The sequence below is a fragment of the Mus musculus genome, chromosome 4 (genome assembly GCF_000001635.26).
Source record: "Mus musculus strain C57BL/6J chromosome 4, GRCm38.p6 C57BL/6J".
Classification (NCBI taxonomy): domain Eukaryota; kingdom Metazoa; phylum Chordata; class Mammalia; order Rodentia; family Muridae; genus Mus; species Mus musculus.
Window position 1 is genome coordinate 58,156,013 of NC_000070.6, and position 27,791 is coordinate 58,183,803.

Below are 27,791 nucleotides of genomic sequence, written 5' to 3' on the forward strand. Positions count from 1 at the left end.
ACTTCTACCAAATAATTAAACAAATGAAAAACAGGCATAGCCATGTGTTCCGACCTTGTTACATCATCAGAAGCCAAGTTCTTTATCTGGGGGTTGTTATGCTTTAGATGGGAGGTGTTCCCCAAAGCCTCAGGTGATGAGGTTTCCTGGGAGGGCGCCTGGTTGGAGACAGTAGGTTTTCCGAAAGTGTGTCTTAGGAGGGTGTATAGCAGTCTTTGCTCTGTCTTTGCCTCCATGTACCGCAAAGCTTTGATTCACAACATGCTCTGTTATCACCACAAGCTCTGAACGAGAGTCAATGCCATGAATGGAAACCTCTGGGACCACGAGCCAAATACAGCTGCTCTGCTGTAAGCTGATTTTCTCAACTATTTTGCCAATGATGGAAAACTGATTAATTTTTGTGTAAGGCTCTGGTGAGATGCCTCAGTGGGTATCATAAAAGAGTTTTGAAAAATCAAGTAAAAGAGGCAAAGCTTTAACCAACTAAAACAAAGAAGATATGATACCAAACATTGCTCTCAGGAATGAAACAGACCCTGTAGACATGGATAAGATACTACTACTTAGAGAGGGTCTATATATGTTTGGCAACTCAGAAGAGGCACATAATTTCCTCAAAAACTACAAACCACCATTATGCACACAATGGTAAGTCATTTGTTCGGCTCTGTTGTTAGCAAAATTGAATTCATAGCTTAAACACTTCCTCCTCCCCAAACAACAAAAGGGGGAAAGGCCCCCCAAAATACAAATAAAGACTAAAAATCCCTATGCACTACTATATCTCAGGATTGCATATGTAAAAAACCTCAATAAATTATTTGTAATATGAAAGATAAGTTTTATACCATGAACCAGTAAGACTTATCTCTGGGATGTGAAACTGACTTGACACTGGAAATCATTCCAGGCTAAAAGAGACATTCTGTTTGCAAATATACTGATTCATTTTGTAGGGGTTTCTAAACTATCTATCAAAACCAGACTCCCTCCTGGAACTGAGACTTGGCTTAAATAAAGGTAGCATACAAGGAAATCAGACAAAACTCCGTGGCATTTTCATAGATTAGCAGTAGTCACACAGGTGAAAAAAAATAACAATAAAAAACCCCAGTATTTACTGAGGCTCAAAAGCAAAACATGTAGGTGTCAATCATACAAAAGAGATGCAGAATTTACGTGTGAAATGTTATAAAATGCTGAAAAAAAGAGATCCGAGCAAACTTTGTGTTTATAAATGTGAAATTGCAACATAACAAAAGTGTCAAATTTTCACCAAGTGATGTGCAGATATAGTACAGCGCCTATGAAAATTAGAGCAGAATTCTTTGCCCATGAGGATAATATTCTAAATTTTATATGGAAAGACAAAGAAGCTAGACTAGCTACAATGGTTGTGATAAAACAGAATGGGCACAGTCAGTTTCAAGAATTACCACACAGCTCTAGGGACTGACACAGTCTATCTGATAGAACAGAAAGCATCGGAGAAATGGACAGTAATGCACCCAACAAGTACAAAATGAGTTCAGTGAGGGAGGCATCGCCTTTACGGGAAATGGTGTAGAGGAACTGGCTATACCCAGGCGAACTAATCAATCAGCCATAAATCTCACACGATAAAAATAAAATGTGACGCATGTGTCAGTATAAATGCAAGGCTAAGGTTCAGACTGTAGAAGGCAAAAGCATAAAGCACAGATGGAAATGTTGCAGATGCACTTCTTCAAGTTCAACGGCATTCATAACCATGCAAAGACAGAGTCCCGCACCTGAGAGAGTGACACTAGATTCCTATCTCTCACCTTACACAAGACCAACTCCAAACAGACATGGTATATTAATGTAAGACATGAGGAAGAGCCAGGGGAAAACTCTTTCAGAGACAGTTGTAAGCAAGGGCTTCAGAAGGAGGACTGGAGCAACAGCAGCAAAACCTCCCAGGGCTGACAAATGCAGAGAGTTTCAACGCTCCTTCATCGCAAAGGGGAAATCAAGGATCACTGACAGATGTACAGAGGCCAAGGAATGGACATCCAGAATCCATAAGGAACCTCACCACCACCACCACCAAATTAGACATCCCAAATGCCATTCGATCAACAAAAGGACTAATTAGTTGAATAGAAAGAAGGATACAAATGGACCATAAATAATTAAAAAATCGTTCAACATCCTTAGCAACCAGGGAAATGTTAATTAAACTCACAGAGATCCTACAGGACATCTATCATCAAGATAACAGTGAATGTTGGCAAGAGTGTGAGGGATAAAGAACTCTTACACACTGCTGGTAGGAATTTAAACTGGGATAATCAATAGGGAGGGTTCTCAAAAAGCTAAAGATAGAGCCATGACCCAGCTGTGCCATTACTGATTATTGTACCCAGAGGAAGCCATGTCCGCAAACCACGGAGATATTTGCAGGTCTACACTGATCAGTACTCTATTCCGAATAGCCAAGTTATAATCGGGAAGAGAAAGAAAATTTGATAAACATATCTAACAGATTCCTAGTTACTTATAAAGAAGATTGAGATTATGACATTCACGGGAAAACAAAGGAAACTGGAGATCATTATGGTAATTGAAATAAGTCAGACCCAGGAAGAGTAGATTTAAAGGTATTATATATGCATGTGAGTGTGTGCATGTGTGTGTGTGTGTGTGCGTGTGTGTGTGTGTGTGTGTGTGTGAGAGAGAGAGAGAGAGAGAGAGAGAGAGAGAGAGAGAGAGGTGTAAAGGATGGGAAATGAGAGGACAAAGGAGCATCCATGGCAGGAAGGCTGGAGGAGTGTTTAGGATGAGAGGAGAAGCAGCCAGAGGGCAGGACATGGGAGGACAGCAGGGATGGATTATATATAATGGAATAAATGCACGCAAGTACAACAAAGCCATCACTTTGCACATCTCCCAAAATTTGATTAATAAACAATAAAAATAAGACAATTATCCCTGGAGACAATGGAAAGAATGAAAAATAAATGCCACAGAATGAGGCATTTATTTTTAAATTGCAGAGCTGGTACGTACCTAGTATGTATGTATAAAATACAAAGAGTTCTCATCCTTTGAAATCAAATGTCAAAGAAACCAATTAGGATAAGGATAAAAAGCAGGCAGCAACAACTCATGGAAGAAAGCATCCGTAGTAAATAAACATGTAAAAGTATTTCCAATTTCACTGGAGATATGCAAATGCAAATGAGATGCCACAACATTGTTGTCAGAATGACTAGAGTCAATAACAAGAAATGCCAAAGAAGACAGAGAAGTCTGATCACAAATCCCTCTTTCTCCCCTCCTCTCTCCTCCCTCCTCGCTCTTGCTTATTCTCCTTATTTTAAAGACCAGCTTGCTGTGTAGCCCAGGCTGGCCTCAAACATATAATCTTCCCATGCCAGTCTTCTGAATGCTAGAAATATAGGTAGATATTACCATGCTGAGCCTACTTGTATGTATCTGGTGGGAATGCAAAACTGTGTTGGATTTTTGTTTGTTTGCTTGCTTGCTTCTTAGAGTAAGCACATAGCTACTATGTTACCATACCAAGTCACTACTGGACATTTAGCTCATAAATACCTATATTCACACAAAAATATGTGCACAGATGTTTATAGCAGCCTTAGCCATAACATACCCCATGGCCACCCACCCCATCCCCCTATTTCCTTTCCAACCCTTCACTCCCATCCATCCTTGTTAGCATCAATTGTCAGTTTGACACAGTCACAGCCATCTGAGAGGAAGGCCTCCAGGGAGGAATTTCCCAGATCAGACTGGCCTGTGGCATGCCTGCTGGGGGCTGTTTTGATTATTAACTGATGTAAGAGGGATCCAGCTGGTGTGTGTTATATCACCCCTAGGTAGGAAGTCTTGAACTGTGAGAAAGGTAGCTAAGCATGTGCCAGCGACCAGGCTAGACAGCAAGCCAGCAAGCAGCATTTCCTCAAGATTCCTGCCTTGAGCGCCTGTCCTGACTTCCATCAAATGCTGGACAGTGACCTGGAAATGTAAGCCAAACAAACCCTTAGCCTCAAGTTACTTTTTGGTCAGGGATTTTTATGATAGCAACAAAGATGAAACTAAAGCATTCTTAAACTGAAAATCATCCAACTGTTCTTCAAGAGACAGATGTTAAACTGTGGCATATTTCTGGTACATTCCTTACCTCCACAAAGGAATAAATATTAAACCTGTAAAAACCAGGGAGGATGGATGATTGTTTTGATGTGTTCTTGGATTCGGTTAGCAAGAACTTTATTGAGGATTTTTGCATCGATATTCATAAGGGAAATTGGTCTGAAGTTCTCTATCTTTGTTGCAGAAGTGGATGATCACAGTCAGCTATTGGATGGGTCACACGGCCCCTTATGGAGGAGCTAGAGAAATTACCCAAGGAGCTAAAGGGAACTGCAAACCTATAGGTGGAACAACAATATGAACTAACCAGTACCCGGGAGCTCTTGTCTTTAGCTGCATATGTATCAAAAGATGGCCTAGTCGGTCATCACTGCAAAGAGAGGCCCATTGGACTTGCAAACTTTATATGCCCCAGTACAGGGGAACACGAGGGCCAAAAAGGGGCAGTGGGTGGGTAGGGGATTGGGGGGGGGGTATGGGGGACCTTTGGGATAGCATTGAAAATGTAAACGAGGAAAATACCTAATTAAAAAAAAAAAAAACCAGGGAGGTCCTCCAGAGAACTATGTTGAATGAACAGCACGCGTCTCAAAATGCTACGTGATTCCATTTGTATAACATCCTTGAGATAACATTATATAATTAAGCAACATATTAGTGGTTTCCAGAGATAAGGGGGTCTACAAGGGGGCCTAGGAGTTGGAGGAAGTTGTTAGCTCTCTATTAGAGCAACTGGGTGATCATTGTGGCAGCCAAAATGGTGGCAACAAAGTCATTGTCTGACAAGATTTGAAAAACAATGACCCCTACAGGCTCTTGCTTGAATACTTAGTTGCCAGTTGGTGAAACTGTTAGGGAAGGATAGATTTTGTTGGATAGAGGTGTGTCACTGGGGGGCAAGCTTTGAGATTGCAAAAGACTGGACAACTCTGGTTAGCTCTCTCTCTCTGCTTTATAGACATCTCCAGATATGAATGAGAATTTGAAAAACAAAAACAAAAACAAAGCCTTTGTGACTTGAAAGGACAGATTGCAGATTAATATTGATGCTTACACCAGCCCAGTCCACAACAGCCTGGCATGGGCATGCAAAGCTCTTTTGGATTCTTCTTGGGAGGCATATACATCTCATACTCCTACTAATGGAATCTTGCCATTTTAAGCTTACTATTCCTTTATGAGAAAATTATTGATTCCAAAGTATTTCTCTGACTGCATTACAAACTTATTCTCCTACCACGAAGCGTTTCCAGTTGACTCCTCTAGATTGTCCAGGGGGAAACAGCAAAACATAAGATGGTTCTTTTTAATTTAAGCATAAAATATGATAAAAGAATATTATTTTATGAAATTTTATCCTTTTGCCATAAATATTTCACACATAAAGCACACATTTTTTTCCTCAGAATTTGTTCTACATTCATGATTTATTTTCTTATATCTTCCCTGTATTTTGATAAGATGTATAAATCTCACCTAAACAAGAAACTCCCAACTGTCAAGGTCATGCTACATACAGTAATCATTCTCAGCTTTGTGTATTTGTTAAATAATTGCTTAAATGATGAAAATGTATGCTATCCTAGAATGCTATGCCTTATTTAATGTGAATTAAAACATTATCACAGGCTTTCAAAGTAGGCAAACAATGCATACACACACACACACACACACACACACACACACACACACACACACACACACCCCTACAGAGAGAGGGGGGAGGCAAGGAAGAGGGGGAAGGGGAAGGGAAGAGGAGGGGAGAGGGAGGGGAAGGGGAGGGTAGAGGGAGGGGAAGGGGAGGGATAGAGAGAGTATTCATAACAAATTTGGAAGCCATCTCAGTACCCAGATAACTTGAAAGAGATAAATGTGTGATTATCCACTTCCTATTGTTGGACTCAGCCTTCCAGATGGTTCCCTTTGAGTCTGAGCCAGGGTGCTCAGGGTCAGTAGATTTGTTCACCTCCAGTTCTCTATGAGAGGAATGGAAATTTCCCAGGAAACTGAGAACCAAGCAGCGTTCCATATGCCGAGCTCTATCATCTAAAGATGTAACCCATTTTACTTATTTACTCATTTATTCATTCACTAAAAAGCTGATGCCCACTCCAAGTTCATGTGCCACAAAAACATGGTAATAATAATAAGTTAAACAATAAGTTAAAAAATAGTATAGCCACACCCTGAAGCAACTCACAAAATATAGAAGAAGGAAGGCATGCTTAATAATGCTTCCCTAAATATTTAGACCTGTGTCAGCCATGTCCTTTTGGAGAAAGAGTTTAAAGTCTGTATTGTGCTGGAGAAGTATTTGCTGTGAGCTTTGGGGCACTGGTGAGTGCTGAACAGACTCGTAAGATTAGGCGACGAGATTAAATTAGACACAGAAGATTCTAGGCACAGGACACCAAGAGGCACAAGCAGGAACCTCACAATCATACGCACAATTATTAAGTTTGACAAAGCTGCAGTGCAAATGGCTATGATGTCACTCAAGCAAGAATCCAACCTTCCCGTAACCAGATGGGGAACCAACAACAGATCAAAGTGGGGACATCAGCAAAGTCCAACTTGGTGAGCCGATGAGTATTACTGGCGTTACTTACAGGAGCAGAACAGAAGACAGTTGTCTGAGTCTGACCATCTCAGGAGTAACTTGTAAGGAGACAGTTGTTTGAGTTCAGCTATCTCAATGACAACTTGTCTATCTTGCTGGCAGGGTCAAACTAAGTTCATGTTCCGATGCCCGGGAACCAACTCCTATCCTGATTGGTGGAAACTCCCTTGCTCAACCCCTTATGTCAAAATATGATTGAACAATGTTGCAGCCCGCCCCATCCCCCCTCGATTTATAGTTTCATCCTTAAAATGTTCTATACAACTTCCCTTCAGTGTTGCAGTTCAGCTCTGGATCTGCTCTGGGCCCTGATTGATTGATCAGGAGTGGCTCGATTACAGTAAGTTTTTGTCATCTGCACTGACTTGGTGTTTGAGTTATGTTGGATCTAAGCAGACTCCATTACAGAATTATGCCTATCCTGTTGCCCCATCTGGACCTCCTGCCTGTCCATCTACCCATTCTTTCATCTGTCCCTGGTCTTTCCTTGCATCCTCTGTAGCTGGATTCAACACTAAAGTTCAACTTTGACTCTGCTTTTTAACTCTAATCCAGCAGCTATACTTTTCAGGGACCTCCAGGCATTTTTGATGTCACCATTACAGACTCCTTTTCATTTATATAAGTTACCCAGCTCTGGCTTCTTAAACCTCTGAAATTCCTTGTCTCTTAGTCTTTATAGTCATTCTGTAATCGTTCCTCAGACACAGGGAGGGACAGTGGGAAGGGAGAGAGATTTACTATGTAAAATGAAGTGTGTGAACTGACAGTTAATATTAGTAATTAAAACATAATATAATATAACTTGCATTTGCCTTGGCAAAGGATATCAATTAAATGGTAATATCTGGTAAAATTGCCCCCAATGAAACAATTGAACCTTGCAAATTTGTCCTTCATAAATCCTGACTCTGTGAACAGTGTGTTCATGAAAAGACAGACGTGTTCATCTATGCCTTTGACAGTATCTTGTGAGAGTGTAACTTCGTTTCTTTTCATCTTGCTGGGCTAAAATGCCCTAACAAAAGTACCTTAAGTGAGAAAGAGTCCATTTTGGCTCACCATTCTAGATTTCAGTCTACCATCGCTGGAAAGCCACAGCCACAGGAGCTTGGCAGGGGGTGGGGGTGGGGGTGGGGGTGGGGGGTTGGTCACAATGTATCCATTGTCAAGAAGCAACAAATGAATGTCACTCAGCTCCCTTTCTCAACTATTCAGTTCAGGATCCCAACTAAGGGATGGTACTCACAGTGGGTAGGTCTTTCCACTTCAATTAATAGTCAAGATAATTCCCTGTAAGCATGCTCAGAGGTGTACCCCTAAATGATTCCAGATTCTGTAAAGTTGACAATTAACACTACCAATCCCAGCGTGTTTAATAGTTATGCAAGAGGGGTTCAAGCCAACATCCAACAGAAAGTTCCCGGTTAGGTACTTATCAAAACAGTGAACTTAGGGGCTGGTGAGATGGCTCAGTGGGTAAGAGCACCTGATTGCTCTTCCGAAGGTCCAGAGTTCAAGTCCCAGCAACCACATGGTGGCTCACAACCATCCGTAACGAGATCTAGCGCCATCTTCTGGAGTGACTGAAGACAGCTACAGTGTACTTAGATATAATAAATAAATAAATCTTAAAAAAAACCAAAAAAAAAAAACCAAAAAAAAACCAGTGAACTTAGAGCCAAAGAACTCTGTCAGACCTGGACTGAGGACATCTTATATTCCACAAGGCCCCTTGAGACTCTTCACTTTGAAGAATGGAGGATCTTTAAGACCTCATTTTTCCTCCACTCTGACATGAATTATAAAACTATTTGGCAAGCAAGAGCAGAAACAATAGAGGCAACCTGGGACCCAGGTCCCTTTGCTCTGAGGAAAAGACTGACTAACATGGCACCATTAATTTTACATAGCTCTAGCCCTTGTCTAAAAGCTTCCTACAAATTTTAAGATGGCCACAGGGATCAAGAGAGAAAATTAGAATTCCTTCTTCCTCTGTTTTGAACAAACTGAATAAACTCATTTTTCTTTATCAATTTCTATTTCCTATGTTCTTTGGCATAGACCTAAGCACACAGTGATGGTCTCTTTGATGGCCAATAATCATACAAGCTATGCATGGATGGAAGATAACAATGTTCAGTAGCTAGGTAGAAATCAGCAAAGGTGAAGTCAAGGATGGAGCCCCTCTCACAAGCAGCTTAGAACCCCAACTCTTGTATACCTGGCAACATACTAATTTAAAGGAGAAAAAGTACATCACAATTTAATCTCCTTAGTATTTGGAATGCTATTAATGTATGAAAAGAAGGAGAACATGGAGCATTACAGGAAAGGATGGCGACAGATCACAGAGCAGGGAGGTAGGAGCGTCAGGGCTTTGCTGGGGACCTTTAAAGGAATTCTGTTTACTTCTAGTAGAGCACACATTATTTTTTTTAATAGATCCACTTATTTTTTTTCTTTAATTCTACCCAATCTACTCTGTTACATAATTTTTGGTCAGATGAATGGGATCCGAGTCACATCTCTGGCCCTTGGTACAGACATTATCTTTACTGCTAAAAGATTCTCAGTGCTTTAGGCAGCAGGAGGTTTTCTGGTAACGGACAAAGAATTAATCAGAATAGGCCTGTCAATCATCTGCATAGGAAAATACCTTCCCAGGGAAGTTGTCTGTTCCAGAAACTTTAGGAAACATTGTTAAGCCTATCTAAACGTGTAGGTCAGCACAGAGGTCTCTCTCTGCCCACTGTCCATTCTTATTCCTCGAAAGTGTCTTTCTCTGCAGCGGCCTCTCTGCACAAGCCCCATTCTCACCACAGAGGATGTTTTCCTACACAAAGATTCCTCTACCCACTGTCGACTCTGTGAGAGTGTCTACCTTCTTGCTGGTCCCTCTATGCTGAGTGTGAAATCCACCTCCTACAGTGGAATTTCGCTAAGAAAGTTTCTTGAATTCTCTAGAACTGTTTCCTCTTTTGCAAATAAGGAAAATGAGTAGTCAAAATCATGATGAGTGGCACGCTGGTGTGGCACAGACCATTTCTAGAACATCAACATTCACATGTCCCTTAGCAGGACATGCCCAAGAAACTGCTTGCAAGCAGCTTTCCACCACTGTCTGAAAACGTTCTGCAGGGGACACTGCGTCAGACTGTTGGTGGTGTGCACTTTATTAGAAGAATTATTAGTGGTGTGTGGTGGTTTAAGTGAGAAACATTCTCCACGGGTTCATGTATACTCAGTCCCCAGTCGATGACACACTGTTTGGGACGTTTATAGAACAAGGGGTGGGCTTTGAGGCCTTGTAGTCTACCATGTTTCCTCTCTCTCTCTTTCTCTCCCTCCCTCCCTCCCTCTCTCTCTCTCTTCCTCTCTCTCTCTCCCTCTCTCTCTCTGATTCCTGAAATATGCATGGAGAGGTAATGATCCAGCCTCCTTCTCCTACCATTGTGTCAAACTTTCCTCTGCATTATGAACTCTATCCTCCCCAATGAGCTATTTCACTGTCCCCTTGAGTCACTTTCCAAATAAAGGGAGGAGGGGACTTAAGCTAGCCACCTGGGCTACAACAAAGCTTTGCCCCCTCAATGGTTACATAACTTTAAATTGGGTTTAGCTTTTTCTCACTGGAAAACTCACTGGAAAAACTCTCCCTCCCAAATCTTTTCTCTTCTGACCTGTACACTGCTTTTTTTCTTTTTTCAATTTTAGCAGCTTTCAACTAAGTGTCTCTCCCCCCAAAAATGTTTGTGCCAAGGATTCAAAATAATTACATGTTTATCGAACCATATAAATAACTTGTTTTTTTTGTTCTGCATCTGCTGACCAGCATTGTCATGAAACATACAACATCTTTAAATTGAAACATGTAAATTAACATATTTAAAACCTATGATTTTATTATGAATTTAAGAATGTACATTTGGTATTTCAGAACTATCTTCCTGAGTTTTTATTTTAATGTAGTTTTACTCACAAAAGTTGTTTTCAAAATTCTAAAAGCAACCAATCATGCTTAGCAGGCTACTTGGACTCAACATTCTCCTGAAAACTACAGATGCCAGCCTTTGCCCAAGATGCTAAGACCAGACTACCTTTGGAGAAGAGGAGGCCCACTCTCATATTCATCTCTATCCAGTTTAGAAGTCACATGGAGTCAACACCCACTCTCATCCGTGCCTCTCCATCCCCATCAGTAGCCTGTAATATCGATTCTCTATTTCTTTCTAAATATAAACAGACTGAGATGTAAGAATGTTGGAATCCAGCTGCTGCTCAGGCCATGGTACCACAGCAGCTGCCCTTCTCAACTCATAGACACCCAGAGGCACTCTACTTACTCCTGACTCCTTAGCTAACAGACTCCCCAGATGCTAGAACTTGCATCAAATGGGTACTGGTGGCCACACATGCTGCTTTGAACCCCCTGACTCCTGCCTGGGAATCAGAGCCTGGAGACAATCATATGCTATAAAACCCTCCCTACTTCTGCCAATGGGCCCCAATTTCTTCTTTTCCGAGTCCTCTCCATCTTGACGTTGGTGCTGGGACCTGCACTGTCTTTAGAGTCCCCACCATACTGTTGTCTCTCTGTCTATGGCATTAATAATTCTTCCAATAAGTCCCGTGTTCCCAATAATCTATCCCAGTTCCCACTTGAACCCCCATCTAAGACCTTTCAGTCTGTCTTGCATTTTTCAGAAGGAAAGCATCCTTCTTGTGAAGGTAGGGCCATTGATGAGATGCCAAGAAACGGAGCTAGTCTCCATCAGGAATCTTTACAAGCATGGTCCAGGAATCACCAACTATTTGCCATGGAACTTTGTAACATAACATGACAGAGCTGCAGCTCAGAGCCCATTGACTCCACTTTTGGACCAAAACTGAACTTTGTTCATGGAGGACTGGCCTTGCTTGCATGGTTTACACTGCACCACCTTAATATTATGTGACCACACAGTGGCTCACACTAACCTCCTAGAGCAGTGCAGCAGCCAATCTTGACTATCATTTTTATAGCATTCATTCTATGTCAGTAAACTGTGATCTAGTTTGCTTTTTGCTGATCTGATAAAACACTGACCAGAAACAACCTGGGGGATAAAGGGTTTATTTTAGCTTACAGGTTATAGCCTATCATGTTCAGAAACTCCAGGTAAGAATTCCAGTACAAGCTCAGGGCAGAAACCTGGAGTCAGGAACTGAAGCAGAGACCACCTGGCAGAAATGCTGCTTACTGCCTTCTTTCTAGGCTTCCATTCATCTACCCGCCTTTATATAGCCCAGGCTCACCTGCCTAGGGATGGCACTGCCCATAGTGGACTGGTCCCTCCTTCTTCAATTAGCAATGAATAAAATACTTCCACAAACATGCTTACAGGCCAATCAGCTGCAAGCAATTCCTGACCTCCCAGGTACATCAAGTTGACAACTGAAGAGACCTATGAAAGTGCTCATAAGAAACTGACGCTAATCATCAAGATGTTTCTCCCCAATGGCGTCTTCTTGGGGTCCCTCTCCTTCAGACTATGATGTCTGGTTCGTTGCTCTCTCAGAATAGATTCGATAAATCACCTTAACAAAACTGACCTAGAGGGTGAATTCACTCACTGTTTGGCCCCTCTGTGCCACCCTCTTTTTAACTCAATAAACAAGGTTCTGGAAGCCCCACCTCACCCCAGGAAATATGCTGCAGCGCAGAACTCCGGGACTTAACCTGGCAAGAGTGACACCAAGAGGCAGCCTGTTAGTACACCGAGAACAACCCGTTGGAGCCTTCTCAAAAATTGAGAGCACAATGCCAATAACAACACAGTACCAGCTCATTTCGCAACTTAAATGTTTTCCAGTTCCCCCTTTCAATGAAGTTGAGAAGGGACCCACAGGAATTATCAGCTGATACAGCCATTAATAGCACTTTTTTGATGACAGATAACTGATGTCACCTTTGGCATGTAAGTTAGAAGGGACTCCAAGAATTCAAACCCAGCAGCATAAAGCAGCTTGCAACAGGCCTGGCAGAAATGAAGATATTCTACAGAGACATTTGGATCTCAATCGCATTATCAGGCTATTAAATTAATAGATGCCAGAGAAATGGGAATTTGCCTAGGAATCCCATGCTGGGAGGAGAAGACTCCAGCCAGGGGGATACTTGTCTCCTCACAAAGGATACATAATTTTAACAACTTGTTAGAGCACCTTCCAGCATGAAGCCTGGATATTTGGTGGGTCAAGAGTGGGCAAGACCATGCCTTGGTTGTGGCTGCTTGAATGTGCACATCCTTTGTTTGAACTTTGACCTCACATCAGCAGGAATGACTTGTGGGATTTGCTGGATTTCTTTGTCCCTCTTCCTATTTCTGCTTCCCACTTTTAGTTCTGCTCCATTAGTCCTATGGAGAAATTTTAGCCAACTATTTGAAAATCAATCAGGGATACACAGATTTTTTTTCAATATTTTGGCACATGGTCCAAAATGCTTGACAGCACGGCTTAGCGGATTTTAAATGCTTTCCGCTGTCTCCTTGTCGTTGTAAATGGAAAGCACCACCACTTGCAGTGGCACTGGGGAGGGAAGGCTTTGGTTTACAATGGAAAGCAGAATTACTGGTTGCATGCAGTATGTTTGCATTGCAGCATGTTTCTTTTCTGGAACGTTTTAGGCTGCTGGGTAAGTTGTTATGCATATTTCTACAGAGTAAACTACATTGTCACTAGAGCTTTTTTTTTTTTTATGATACATCCCAGCTATGGTGGTTCGAATAAGAACATCCTCGTAGACTCATGTGTTACACTTGGATGCCAGTCAGTGGTGCTGTTTGCAGTGGTCCTGGATTCTTCTGGAAGGTACAGCCTATTAGAAGTTTGCCATTGAGGGGCAGGCTTTGAGATTTTAGAGCCTTACCTTGTTCCACTTCCTGCCTGACTCCCCCTCCCCTTTCCCTGTGTATGAATAAAGATAGGATCTCCTACTTCTTCGATTAACTACCATCTCCCACCCCCCAGCCCCAAGCCCACACTGTGTGCTCTCGCTCTTTCTCTCTCTCTGGAATCCTAAGCCAAAGCAAATTATTTCTTCTGTAAGTTGTTTTTGTTTTTGGTCATGGTATTCCATCACAGCAGCAGAAAGTGAACCAACACTTACCAATATATACTGGCGGTCTGATTATGTGTATTTTATTGCTACATCTTTGTGATTGACTGGGGTACCCTCAGGGATGATCACCCAGCCCACTGAGTAGAAACCAGAGCATACCAGCCTGCTCTAGGTTCTCCTTGAGCTCACAGGAAGCTGTGTCTACAAACTAGCAGTGTCCCCTCATAAAAAACAGAGAGGAATTCCTTGCACACATTCCTTACACCTTATAAATCCATCACTAAGTACCGCTGGGGGTCCTTTTGGGGGGTAAGAGGAGGGAACAGCTAAGCTCTGTTCAGAGGACAAGATTTCCAAATGTTTTTGTTTTCAAGCAAGAATTTCTAGAATTCTTGATCCTCTCTTTCCAAAGGAATGGCATAATATTTATACAGAAGGAAGCTCTCTCTCTCTCTCTCTCTCTCTCTCTCTCTCTCTCTCTCTCTCTCTCGTGTGTGTGTGTGTGTGTGTGTGTGTGTGTGTGTGTGTGTGTGTGCAGGGTGGGTGTGGGGAGTTACATGCATCCCCCTCGTAGGAAATATAATATAGCTAGAACTTTGTTCAAGTTACATAGGGGCCTGGTTCTTGGTCCGAATGGATGTACAAGTTCAGTTGGTTCATTCCACATTTACTGCAATAGTCAGTCTCTGGAAAGAAGCAGTGTCCTCAAGATGCCTGTTGGCCCTGTATTCCATGCCTTTCGTCCTCCCTAGGGGAATCCAGAACAGCTGCAACCACTTGGATTTACAAGAGTTTCCCGGCTGTTTGAAACGGATTTGATGATCTATCCATCTTAAAATGGCTATTCTAGCAAATCTGTTGTGTGTTGCATTTAATTTATTGTTGACAAGGGCCAACCAAATATAAATGTTTTTGTTTCAAACATACCAACCACATTGTAAAAAATAAATGTTTTATGTCACATGCTCTCATGTTTTTGGACAGGGGATTTGGTGGTGGTAAGGAAGGCACAGGAAAAAAAAATTACAGATGTCTGACGTTTCAGTTGTGAGTTTTGTCCAGAATATTTTGATATCAAATAAGTTTTTACTAATTTCCCCTTTTCAGGATTGAAATCTAGTGAGGCTTTGTACCTGTTAGATGTGATGATTGGTCTTGGGTTTTGATTTGATGGACTTTATGGTTGCCATGGAAACTAACATCTGGTGACGCCTGTGATGAAGTTTCTGGGTTGGGTAAATTGAGGGCGAGAGACCCACCCTAAGTACAGAGTACACCATTTATTGGGCTGAGTTCCAGGGCTGAACAAACAGGTCAAAATGAGCTGAGCACCAGCGTCCATCACTCTCTGCTTCCTGACTTTGACGTTCTATGACTGGCTGCCCTAAGTTTCTACTGCCGTGCCTTCTGTGTATTGAGGGAATGAATCTACTGAAACAGGAAATAACCCATCCCCCTGTGAAGCTGGTTTTGTTTCATTCTCTGTCTGTCTGTTTTGTCACAGAAATGTGTGAAGTAACAAGTGTGTTTTGTGAGCACTCTATGTTGTCTATGTGTGTTATGTGAGCACTCTGTGTCATTATCTATGTGCACTATGTGAACACTCTATGTAGTCTATGTGTACTATGTGAGCACTCCATGTCATTGTCTCTTGAACATTTATTATGGGGTCTGAGCACTCCATGCTGTCTTTTTCTTTTTAACGTTTATTATGGGGTCTGAAGGGAAGCAGTTGGACATACAGGGCAGGGAGCCACTGTGCATCAGTGTGATGACGTAGGCACAATGACAATAGTTATTTGTTCTCGGAAAAGAAGCCAGGAGCCTGAGGCCAGCGCTGGGAGTGAGACAGCATGGAATTTAGAGGAGAGTGTAAGAGTTCTGACTTTAAGATCAAAGGTAAAGGAAGCATCAGATCATGCAAATCCTTTCTATCATGCAGTGGGGATTTTAGTTTATCCAATGAAGGGGCCATAGTTTAATCCCACCAGGGGAGGATGTTTGGGGACCAGGCTTGCATCTCATAATTACTCATCCTCTTCTTTCTTGAACATGGCTGAACCATATGAAGCTGCTATCATGTAAGTTGAAAATGATCAAATAATGATAATCTCATTGAAAATAAATTAACTTAAAATTTAATATTAAAATCTTATATATGGCGTCAATCTTGCTATATACCCTAGTCTGGCTTTGATGAAAGCATGTGGCAATATGTTCACCTTGACCCTGTGTTTTTAATCTAAATATATTTGTTAAATGTCTATTATTAAGACTAGAAAAGAGACATGGGAGCCAGATAACTGGGGTTTACACATCTCATCTCTATTGGTTATGCTTCTGTGGCAAAATTATTTGACCTCTCAAGGGTTCAATTCTTCTTCTCTGAAATGGACCAATAGTTGAAAGTTAAATTAGTTGATGTATCGTAATGTTCAAAAAAGGTATCATGTGTCTACTGCTTACTATTTAATATTGCTATCAGTTATTAAGTTGTCACCTCAACAAAAACATTGCCATCATCATCACTAAAATTCAAATGTCTATGGAGGGTTAAGGATGAAGACCATAAGACTAGTAATAGAAATGGAAGCAATATGGTTTTTTATTTTCTCAACTAAAGCTATAGTCTATTCACATGTGCATTTCTCTACATGCACATCTACATGTGTGTCCACACATGTAATTTTTAATTAGATACTATCTTTATTTACATTTCAAATGTTATCCCCTTTCCTTGTTTCCCCTCTGAAAACCCCCTAGCCCCTCCTCCCCTCCCCCTGCTCAACAACCTACCATTCCTGCTTCCTGGCCCTAGCATTCCCCAATACTGGGGCATAGAACCTTCACAGGACCAAGGGCCTCTCCTCCCACTGATGACCGACTAGGACACTCTCTGCTACATATGCAGCTGGAGCCATGAGTCCCATCATTCTTTGGCTGGTGGTTTAGTCCCAGGGAGCTCTGGGGGTACTGGTTCGTTCATATTGTTGTTCCTCCTAGGGGGCTGCAAACCCCTTCAGCTCCTTGGCTACTTTCATCCAGCTCCTTCATTGGGGATCCTGTGCTCATTGCAATGGATGGCTGTGAGCATCTACTTCTGTATTTGTCAGGCACTGGCAGAGCCTCTCAGGAGACAGCTCTATCAGGCTCCTGTCAGCAGGCTCTTGTTGGCATCCACAACAGCGTCTGGGTTTGGTGGTTGTTTATGGGATGCATCACCTACTACAGACTTTACATGTTTTTGAGGAGTGCTGGCTTTTGTCTAACCACTGGGATTTGGAGAAATGAAGTTCTCTTTGGACCTGATAGCAATTAGCAGAGATTTAAGCCTACATATACTTCAATGTTTTTGAATATTTTGAGCATCGTCCCATATCTCTGGTCTTGGAAAAACAATACACACAAGCAGTTATTTTCAAAAACTGGAAAAATGTGAGGCATGATAGCTTAGAAGTGACACAGAACGTGAAGAACAATGCCTTGGCTTGCTTTATGTCCTCTTGATGGCTAGACATGCTGCCCTGAGCAGAGCTCATCTCTCCAAGGCCTCAATTTCCTCTTGCAAGAATGAGAGGTTTAAAACAGATCAATTCCAAGGTTGCTTCTGGCTCTAAAAAGGAACGACTGGCTTCTGAGAGGTGATATTCCTGTGAGGGCACACACTCAGCACACATTCTGATGCTAGATGGATGTTGGCATCCCCTCCATGGAGCAGAGTGGTAGCCTAGGCACTCTTCCAACCTCAGGGGAGCACTTTTAGCCTTCCCAGGAGCCTGAGCTTCATACCATGGGCATTTGTATCTGACGACATCGATTGCAGTTTGTAATTACAAATTGATCCGTGTCGTTAGAGTGGATGCCCAAGGCAATGGGATGTTTTTGGGTTCCTGTTGAACGGGCTGCTTCATAAAAGATTCTTAAAAGCCTCTCTTTCTCTCTCTCTCTCTCTCTCTCTCTCTCTCTCTCTCTCTCTCTCTCTCTCTCCCTCTCTCTTTCTCTCTCTCTCTCAGGTTTTCAGTACTGTATACTATAGACCTAATATTTCTCTCTGCCTTTTGAAGAGACAAGTCTGTCTGGAGTCTTTCATGCTGTCGGATGAACACTGTTAATATTCTCTCAGCTCATTTTCTCTTGGGCCAGAGCAGCCACCCATGAGTGTCCCCATTCAACTATTCAAAGTCACAGTGTGATTGCAGAGTTCGAATCCCACTTGCCTGTATCACTTAAAATCAATAGCTGAAGATGACAAAATGCATATTTAACTATACCTGATTTTGATTTTGACTGCTAGAAAGCGTCAAATGGAGGCTTACTAAATTCAAGAGAATGGATTTAAAAACTAATCTTTCTGTGATTGGTCTTGGAGGGAAGGACAAACAGAAGGCCTCCAATCCCTTTTGTTGATGCTCCAATGACAGCTACATGTTGTAGACTGCTGTCCCTTTCAGCCTTCAGTTCCCAGCAGGGACAGAGGGTTGGGAACTGCTACCTCTTTTGATTTGCAGCTTATCCTGTGGGATGAAAGATTCTGGTGCCTTGAAGCAATGGGGACTGTGACCCACAGTGACTGATGCTACCAGGCAGCCATAGTGATGACAGCAGTTTGGTGGCAGGGAACGGTTCAGTCTAGGACCACACTGAAGGCAGGCACACTGACCACACAGCATCAAGCAATGAAAATGAGATTTTCTGCCTGTGTTTGGTAGATTAGGATGTGAGGGGTGAGAGGGGAGGTGTTGTGGAGAGTGCCAAGCTGGGTTGTTGATGAGAGTGTGGGAAGATTTGAGAGAAGGGAAAATCAAGAGGAGGCTCTGTGCCAGCCAGGAGGCCGATGGGTTGATCTTTCTGCTTAAGTGGAGAAGCCTGCTGGGTGGGGTGGGAATGGGGCCAAGAGAGTAGCAGTTCTGATGGGTGAACACGGATGGTCAGACCTGGCAAGGATGTGTCTGCCATCTGGCATTGGAGCCAGGGGAGGCAGGAGATATGAAGGGAGGTAAGAGGAGGAATAGAACGAACAACAGAGAGTTACACAATGACACAGAGGCAATGCCCTGCAATGACAGAGGAAGAAATGACCAAAGAAGAATAGCAGCTACAGGGGAGACCCATGTGTCTGTGATGCAGCCTAGGCCTCCCAACCAAATGCCAGAGCAAAATCATGCTCCACGGATTAAAACCTTATAGTACAGAGGAAATCAGACCCCCTGTTGCTACATGGTCTCAATGGGAAACAAGTTCCTTGGATACATTTTCCAAAGAGCATGTCATAGAAACTTGGAAGCTACTGTTTTAGGTTAAAAATCAGTATAAGCAAGGACACAATCCTATACAGAAAAATGACAGGCTACTTATAAATATTAGTTATACCTAACATAAAATGACGCAGAGCACAGGACCCCTGAGAACATCCAGTTGACTGTTAAGGTCTTCTTAGGAGTCGTGGATAAGTAGGAGTAAGTTCTATTTTTCAGTGGTTCCACTTTTAGAACCTTTTTATTTCCTTTTGCGGAGCTTTGTGACAAGCTAAAAGCTCATCTGGATTATGCTGCTGGCTTTGTGATCACATGACAAGTGTCTGTAGACCAGGGACCAGAATCCACTGCCTTCAATGCTATATTGAAGACCAAGGCATATTTTAGTTTTAGGCACCTAGAAGTCAGGGTAACTACAGATAAAAACAGTTCAAATCTTGTCCTCCAAGTTCCGAGGCTTTGCAAGCTCTTGGTCAGTGCCCTGCCACCACCACTCCCTCAAAAGGCACAAGCTAGCCTGACAGATCATGAGAAGCCTCATATCAACCAGACTCTCTTCTTTCATAAGACATCATTTTAGACAAGCCCACATTCAACCAACTGCAAAACATCTCAGAGAACCCACATGAGATCCTAACCACCACACAATGCATGTTGGGATCGTTGAGACCAAAGGTGTTATTTGGTTGACTCATGAGCAGTCATAAACACTTTTGAAGCCATAAAGTTCCAGGCTCTTTTGTTGCACAGCAACCGCTGACGGATACAGGTGTGCGCACACCAGAGACTCACCTGTGCACTCATGCTGCAGACCTTTCCCGTAATAGCCCTTCTCACAGATGCATTCAAATTGACCCGTGTGTGTCCCACATTTGCAGCTGGCCATTCTGTCACAGCAGTCTTTCCCAGCCTCACAGAGATAAGAGCAGCGGGCCATATCCTCTTGGATAAAACTCCCAGAAGGTAGATCTACCAAGAACAAAGGCAATTTTTTAAAAAAATGAACAGTTGATTGTTACATTTTCCTAGTCATTACAAGTCAAGAGCAAACTGGAGAGAAGAAAGCTCTTCTCATCTGTGTGTTTCCCACTGTTCCCTACCTCCACCCACATATGAATGTGTGTTGTTTGCAGGAACATACTCTGGGGGTTAGTTTTTGGCCAGTTCAGTTATTTCAGTCTGGGACTTCATCCTAAGCGCTTCAGGCCATTTGGGGTCAGGCAGAAATGAAGCAGTGTAGACTGGACTCTCCAGATGCAGCAGGTAATTAGCACACTCGGTGCTTCAGATCTCTCCTCTGGCTTCCAACAGCAGCATTCTCTGACCTCTGTGTGAGGTCAGGCGGCCGTAACCAAACTTCCCAAATCCCGTTCAAGTTAGAAATAAAACCATGATCCTGACCACTGCCCAAGAGTGCCGACTGTGGGCTACTGACTCTAGAATAAATAGCATCACGGCTGTGGTTTGATTCAAAAATATCAACACATACGTTTAAGGATATAAACCATCATCCAGTCTGCTTCTTAGTTGTTGTAAGTACAGAAACACAAGTTATGTAGAAAGAGACCATATTGAGCATTTGAGGCAGGAGCTGGAGGAAAGCATGACAAGAATCCTTGAGTACAGCCATTCAGACACTGGCTTAAGGCTGGGTTAAGGCTGAGCCTGGCATGGAGCAAGTGATTAGTCTCTATCTCCAGCTGAAGAAGATAGAAAATCTTAGACTGAATTCCAGTGCTCGGGTCAGGCAGCTACATCCAGATACAGGGATGGGCCCCTAGTAAGAATGCAAGTGGGTGACTGTTGGCAGAGCAAACAGTCTGCAGAGGAAGGTCTGGGAAGGAGATGAGAGATACTCTCAAATGGGAAGCGTCTGCCCGGCAATGAGAGACTGAAGTTAGGGGAGACTGAGCCTCCAGGAAAGTAGATCAGCAAAACCAGGCACCTCCAGCCTCAAGACAGTGTTGTGGGTGAAAGGTTTCCACAGACCAACCTGGGAATTAGTTCTGAGAAACTGGACCAGAGGTTTGTTGGCAACAGAGGTCCTTAGGGAGCAAGCGAAGCCTGGCTACCAAGGCTGGTACAGTAGCACTGGGGCCCAGGAGACGAGTTAGTGTGTGTGTGTGTGGGGGGGGGGGGGGGTAAGTTGGTGGAAATCTGTTCTACAGCCTGGCGCTACTGAGCGTGTTCAGAAGCACGGCCGTCGGAGGCTGAGAGTGGGTCCATCCAAGTAGAAGAATACGGAGGAGAGGTCACGGGGCTCGCCTCTCCAGTGTTGTATCTTCTAGTAAATGTGGAGCATGTTCTTACCAGCCCTGGCGAGTCAACCCAAGTCTGACACGTTCTAGATGGGAGCTTAGTGTAATAAAGGTGGCGCCTCCCATTAAGTCCCAGTGTGTGCTAGCAAAATAACCTTTTCCTTGAAAGCCCTGCCTGCTCTTATTTCTGCGCCAACTCGATTTAGGGCAGAAGCCACTGTCCCAAAAGACAGACGAACAATTAAAGGGACTGGCGATTCATTGGATACAGCACATCACAACACCCATAAGTTTATACTCGCGAATAGTAACACCCACTACCCCCTCCCCACCCCACACACGTAGTCTCCCTGTTTCCCCAGATGGCACGCTGCTGCTGGTTACTTGTGACCACGTGCTAGACAATGAAGCCTCGGTGAGATGTGGAGGGTTTTTCCTCTTCAGAAATCTGTGGCACATATGTGTAACTCCTATTTCGAATGAGGAGAAAAGATCGAAACCCATACTTGATTGCCTGAAACAATTAATAACCAATGATCCGTTACCATTTATATTCAATGAGTAATTGAATGCAATAAAAATAGTCCCCGAGCCTTTATAAATGCCACCAGTGATTTGCTTTTTGTTGTATTTATTTCGTCAGTGGATATGGGCATAACACTGGATCCTTTTTTTTTTTTTTTTTTTTTTTTTTTTTTTTTTTTTCCATATGGGTCCCAGGGATCTGACTTGTAGATCTTAGCAGCAAGCACTTTTTACTCAATGATTTCTCAGGCCCCATCAGTGATTTTCTAATTCTTTTGTATGTCTTAACCTATTTGACTCCCATAGTGAGCCTGTGAAGTAAGTACTACTCTCACTGGCCAGAACTCTAAGAACTGTTAGAAGACCGATAATTTGCCTCCAAATCACTCACTTAATAGACGATGAAACTAGGATCCAAGTCCAAGAATTCTGAATTTTTATGGCCTAACTTTTAGAAATTAAACCAGTTGTAAGCCTAGGGTTTATATCTAAGCCTGGTTTTCATCCCCAAACTCACTCCCCAGTCCACCCCATTTTTCTGAGTCTTAATTCTAGTAAGGTTAGCTAGGAACCCCATCCTCAGAGAAGCTAATCCTTTTTACTAAAGCCACAGCAATAGGCTCACTTGTAGCCCACTGGAAACTCTTCTTTTGGAATTCCACCAGGGATAACCTGGCTTTTTTGAGCCTCACAGGTTCTTTGAATATATTGTTATCATTCCTGCCTTACGTTGATTTTTTTTTTTTAACTTGAGAACCTGCCAGGATCATGGCTCAATTTGGCACATATCTAAATCTTCTGTCAACACCTCACATTCTGCCTGGATTCTTTTCTCCAGGTTCATATTACAATAGGCAAGTTCACCTAACTGAGAACCATACAGTTAAACATCCTTATACGCTCGCGGTGCGTTGAGACCACCGATGAATTCATTTGCTCATTTTTCTACCCTGTTGGGACTGATGTTCTTATGACAAAAGCCAATTTATTTCTGAGTTGTCAGGGCAAGAAGTGCATGTTAGTATTCAGCATCCTATCTTCCTGTGTATTTCTGGAAACATTCTGGCGAGATTCAATGCTCCTGCCTCGGAATGTTTACTTCATCTGTCCAGATATCTGTGAATGTGATCTCAGTCACGGCTTCCCACTCTGTGTGTGGCCTCCAAACACACCTCAATTCATCTCATGGATCTAGGTGGGAATATATGGATATTCTAGGGAAATGCATTGCAGCTGTTAGGAAAGGAAGCAAAACAAGGTTGCTGCCAGTTCAGCATGCCATCTCCAGGCAGTTTCGGAGTATCTCCTGACACCCAAAGCACTGGCAAGCCTCATGCTCCCCCAAGAGCAGCGTGGTGTTTTGAATTCACTCTTCAGTGAGTTTCATGCAATGAGAGAGAGGGAGAGGGAGAGGGAGAGAGACAGACAGACAGACAGACACACACACAGAAAGAGAGAGAGAGAGAGACAGAGACAGAGACAGTGAGGGAAGCATTTCAAGGTACCTGTAACTCTATTAGCTTCTATTACCTTCATGCAACGCCCTGCGAGCTAAAGCCTCAAATTCTTCAAAACTGTGGAGCAGGTAACAATGTTCTTCCTTCGGGGTGGAAGCCATGTCATTCAGTTCCCGGATATTCCCCTGCCAAATCCCGAACGTGAAGATCTCCACTCCGAAATCCCGAAGCGATGCTGCAATAGGTCTGGGGTCTCCGCCATTGGAATAGCCGTCGGTGATGAGAAATATGACTTTGGTGGAGTTTTCTCTAGAGTGACGAAGGATTTGCTGTGAAGACACAGGGAAGATCCGAGGGTGAGTGACATGAGCCTCTTTGCTTCCTCTCCTGGTTAAGGTAGTACCTGAGAAACACTGGTCAGTGAGAGGAATGCAGAAACAGGCACAGACTGGGATCTGCAATAGCTTCATAGATACACAATGATCCTCAAAACCATTAAAAATGTGTCATTGTCAGCAACCATGTCACCATCATCCTCATCTCCACCGAGCTTGCTGATGAAGAACAAAGGTTTATGGAATGACTTTGACAAACTAACTGCCACTTCTTGTGAAGCTAGTCTATCCCTTCTCCAGACCTGGGAATGTGACCCAATCCTGAGTTTTATGCATCTATATTGCATCTCTTTCTGTCTTCCTGTAAACCACCATTAGACCCCCTAGGATAAAATGTTATCAGGACATGTCTTTTCCAGGGCTTGTGATGGCTGACCTCCTTCCTATATTTGTTTGTCCATGACTCCTTCAAAAATGTAGAATTGATCCAATGCTTCATCTTTTTGGACCACCCAGGATTCACATAAAATTAGCAGGTTTTGGCAGCATCCCATTTGCATGAGAAAACATGGATTCACTAAGCCTGACATTTGAGCTTTATTGTTTTAGGGCAGGTCAGTCTGTTTTACAATGTGTGTAGTTCCTTCACCATGGACAGAAGCAGACAAAGCTCTTAACACCTCATTGCCAACGATGCTTTACAATATCAGACCCAAAGGCACAGGAGCTCCAGTGTCATCTGGCACTGCCATCCAATTCCTATCGTGGTTTTTCATTAGAATTGCTTGAGAAGGCAAGGAAGTGGCAGGATATATTTACTAGCAAGTTCTTTGAAGGTAGTGTGATTATCAAGCAATAATGAGAGAGACCACTGTGTGTTTGCAGAAGGCAGACCAGGATAGCAACAATTATACCGGCATTTTGTCAAAATCAAAATAAGATATGATTTGAAATATACATTCAGCTCCACTTACTTTAGGGACTAGATTCACAGGCCTATTTATTTCAGATTCTATGATCAGTATAAATGAAAGTCTGTCACTATCTGCTTAAATTGGGTGCTGCTTAAAATCAAATTATTCTTACCTAAACTTTGCTATTGTGAGCTGCAATGAAAGCTGCCAAACCTGAGTTTAAAGAAAATCAAACTGAAAAGGACTCCAGAAACCATCCAGATAGATGGCCAGCAGTTTGAGAAGAGGCGTTTAAGTGCGTTGCCGCCACACATCCTCAAGAATTAAGCACAATAAACAAACTAGATCTAATGGGAGCCTAGAAAATCAGGCATAGAGGGCTGTGTTTTGTGTGTGTGTGTGCGTGTGTGTATCTGTGTGCATTTGTCTGTGTGTGTGTGGGTGTGGGTGTATGTGTGTGTGTGTGTGTGAGTGACAGAATAACATGCACAGTGTTATGAGACATTCTTCAAATACGCACCATGGCCTCAATCAACAGCCTCCAAGGTTTTGGTTTTTACAATTTAAAAAGCTGTGTACTTGATGAAGGACAAGAGGTCTGGGATGAATGTGTGACAAGAGTGAGACTTTTATATCCCCCAAGCAAGAGCCTCTAGGGATAAGGGGAGGGGAACGACAAGAAAACAGGAGATGTTATAAGCTTGTGTGAGACTCTGAAGTCTCTACACACCCAACTGAGTCACAGAGGAGATGACAGACAGACATCTCCTGAGGTACTGAGGGTCGCAGTCCTGTGTTTGGATGTTCATGATGGTGGCATGGCCATGAATGAGGCCATTGTGCAGCTCAGAAAATGGAAGTGCAGAGAGCCTAGGGGTGGGTGTCTCCTGGGCAGCTTTGCACAACGAGAGAAGAGGAAGAATTCTAAGCATGACTCAGGGTTTGAAATGGAAGTATTAGAAACTCCCAGTGTGGGCTGGTGAGATGGCTCAGTGGGTAAGAGCACCCGATTGCTCTTCCGAAGGTCCAGAGTTCAAATCCCAGCAACCACATGGTGGCTCACAACCATCTGTAACGAGATCTGATTCCCTCTTCTGGAGTGTCTGAAGACAGCTACAATGTACTTACATATAATAAATAAATAAAAAAAAAAAAAAAAGAAACTCCCAGTGTTGGGTTTTGCTGGATGTCCATACATGGCAGGCCTTGTTTCCTCATATGGGGGAAAGGCATTTCAAAGAAAAATTCTGGGCTGGGGATAAAACACATGCTTAGCATCACCCACACCTGGGCTCCATCCCCAATACAATACTGAAGAAATGCCCACAGAATACTCATTCCACTCAGCTTTATTAAGACAGAGTTTAAAAATCCATCACCAGGCTGTAAGGTGATATTCTGTCTTAGCACACAGGGTCTCATTCCAGCGGGACCTCATGATACCTTGGGAACTAAGTAGAGAATATCATTTGGACCTGTGTGTGTGTGTGTGTGTGTGTGTGTGCCTGCCTGTCTGTTTGTCTGTCTGGACAAGAGATGGAGTGTAGGGATGAGAGGAGAAGGTGACTTTGCAACACTGCTCAAAGGTATTCAGAGTGACAAGCCCTGCATTTCAAGGGACAGGCAGGTTCCAATCAGAAAAGTGGACTTCTAGTGTGATTCACTGAAGTTGGGCTATTGAAATGTCTCAATATTGTGAGTCTAGAGAGCACACACGCTGCCAACACAGAACAGCTCTTCCTCTGATCAGCAGAGAGCCACAGACACTTCTGCCTCTTCTCCACCCCAAGCCCACTCAAATATTCTCTTGTGCTTTACACCAATATTTCTATTCTTAAAATTCCAAATTCCACACTGGATTTTGTTTTTACTTTGGTGCACAGTATAGAGTGCCTTCATTTGTATTCAGCCGGGTAAGCATTTCCCACACTTCATTCGCTAACTGGTCCTTTTTCGTCTGTAGTTCTCTCCTGTCTCTTTGCTCTTGGTTAATACCACATGGTTTGGGGTGCTGTTGCTTCGTGTTCGTTTTTTATAATAGTAAGGAAATTCTAGCCATCCTCTTTTCTCTTTTTAAAAATATTTGTGGTTAGACCCAAACGTTTCCTTTGCCAACTGAGCATGAGGGTCACCTCATGAAATTCTTCTATAGATTATTTCTGTTAGACCAGTAAGTTCACTTCTAGAAATCCATCCCAAAGACACCCAGACACACCCACACAGACACACAGACATACAGACACACAGACACACACACACACATTCTTAAGGACAAGCCCCAGTAGAAATGGCCTGGCTGCAATCTCTAAATACCATTATCCACTAGAAGGAGCCAGAAATTTGTGAAGAACATGTTCAACTTTAGTCCAAGGTCAGGAAATGTAAAGTGTAGGCTGGGGCATCTTCTCAGGACAGAAATCCAGAAAGCTTCAGGACTAGCAAAGACAGGCCGAGGAGACCAAGGGCAGCTGGAAAGTCCCTTCTGCAGGCCATTGAAAAGATTAGAAATTGAGTGCACTTAAGTGTTTCAAGTTTAGCGCGCGCGTGCGCGAGTGTGTGTGTGTGTGTGTGTGTGTGTATGTGTGTGTGTGTGTTTACATTTATAGTATAGATACACTAAACTGGAGGGGGGTGAGGGGAGTTCTAGACCCATAAACAGATATTGAAACGGGCTGAAACACGCTTATGAACATACTCATTATTATTTCTGAATTGGGAAGAATCCAATTATTTGTTTAGAATAGGACGAAACCATTTGTTTGTAAAATTCTATTTTTCATGTTTGTTCCAGCCCTCCAGGATGCAGTGGGTTGTGTCCGCACCACCTTTGCTCTTCACTATGAGTTAGTGACTCTTTCTAGTTCCATCAAGATGTTGCATCTTCACAGGCACTCCACTATACTCATGGTCATGTTGAATGGCTAGTTGATAAGGTCATGGCAGCTAACTGTAAGCAAGACATTGAGAACACGAGAAGAATAATGGAAAAGGAAAGAGAGAGAAGTAAATTTTTCTTTTTCACTGTGGTACTCTTGATAGCACATGGTGTAAAGTATATGCTCATAGATGTTTGTGCGATGAATGGGGTAGGTAAACTCTAGGGTCCTGGAGTGAGTTGGTCTTGAGTAAGTGGCAGGAGCGTGAGTGTGTAAACATGCACTATTTATACAAAAAAA

The 27,791-nt window shown here is 42.9% G+C and overlaps 1 protein-coding gene across 1 annotated transcript in view; it reads right to left on the minus strand.

The window, feature by feature from the left end:
- The window catches only part of Svep1 (sushi, von Willebrand factor type A, EGF and pentraxin domain containing 1), a 163,801-nt gene that overhangs the window by 113,217 nt on the left and 22,793 nt on the right, over positions 1-27,791 (minus strand). Inside the window, exons 2-3 of the mRNA NM_022814.2 lie at positions 23,440-23,695; positions 19,919-20,095 (exon numbers count right to left, since the gene is read on the minus strand). Coding sequence (NP_073725.2) covers positions 19,919-20,095; positions 23,440-23,695 — 433 coding nt within the window. The remainder of the gene's footprint in view (positions 1-19,918; positions 20,096-23,439; positions 23,696-27,791) is intronic.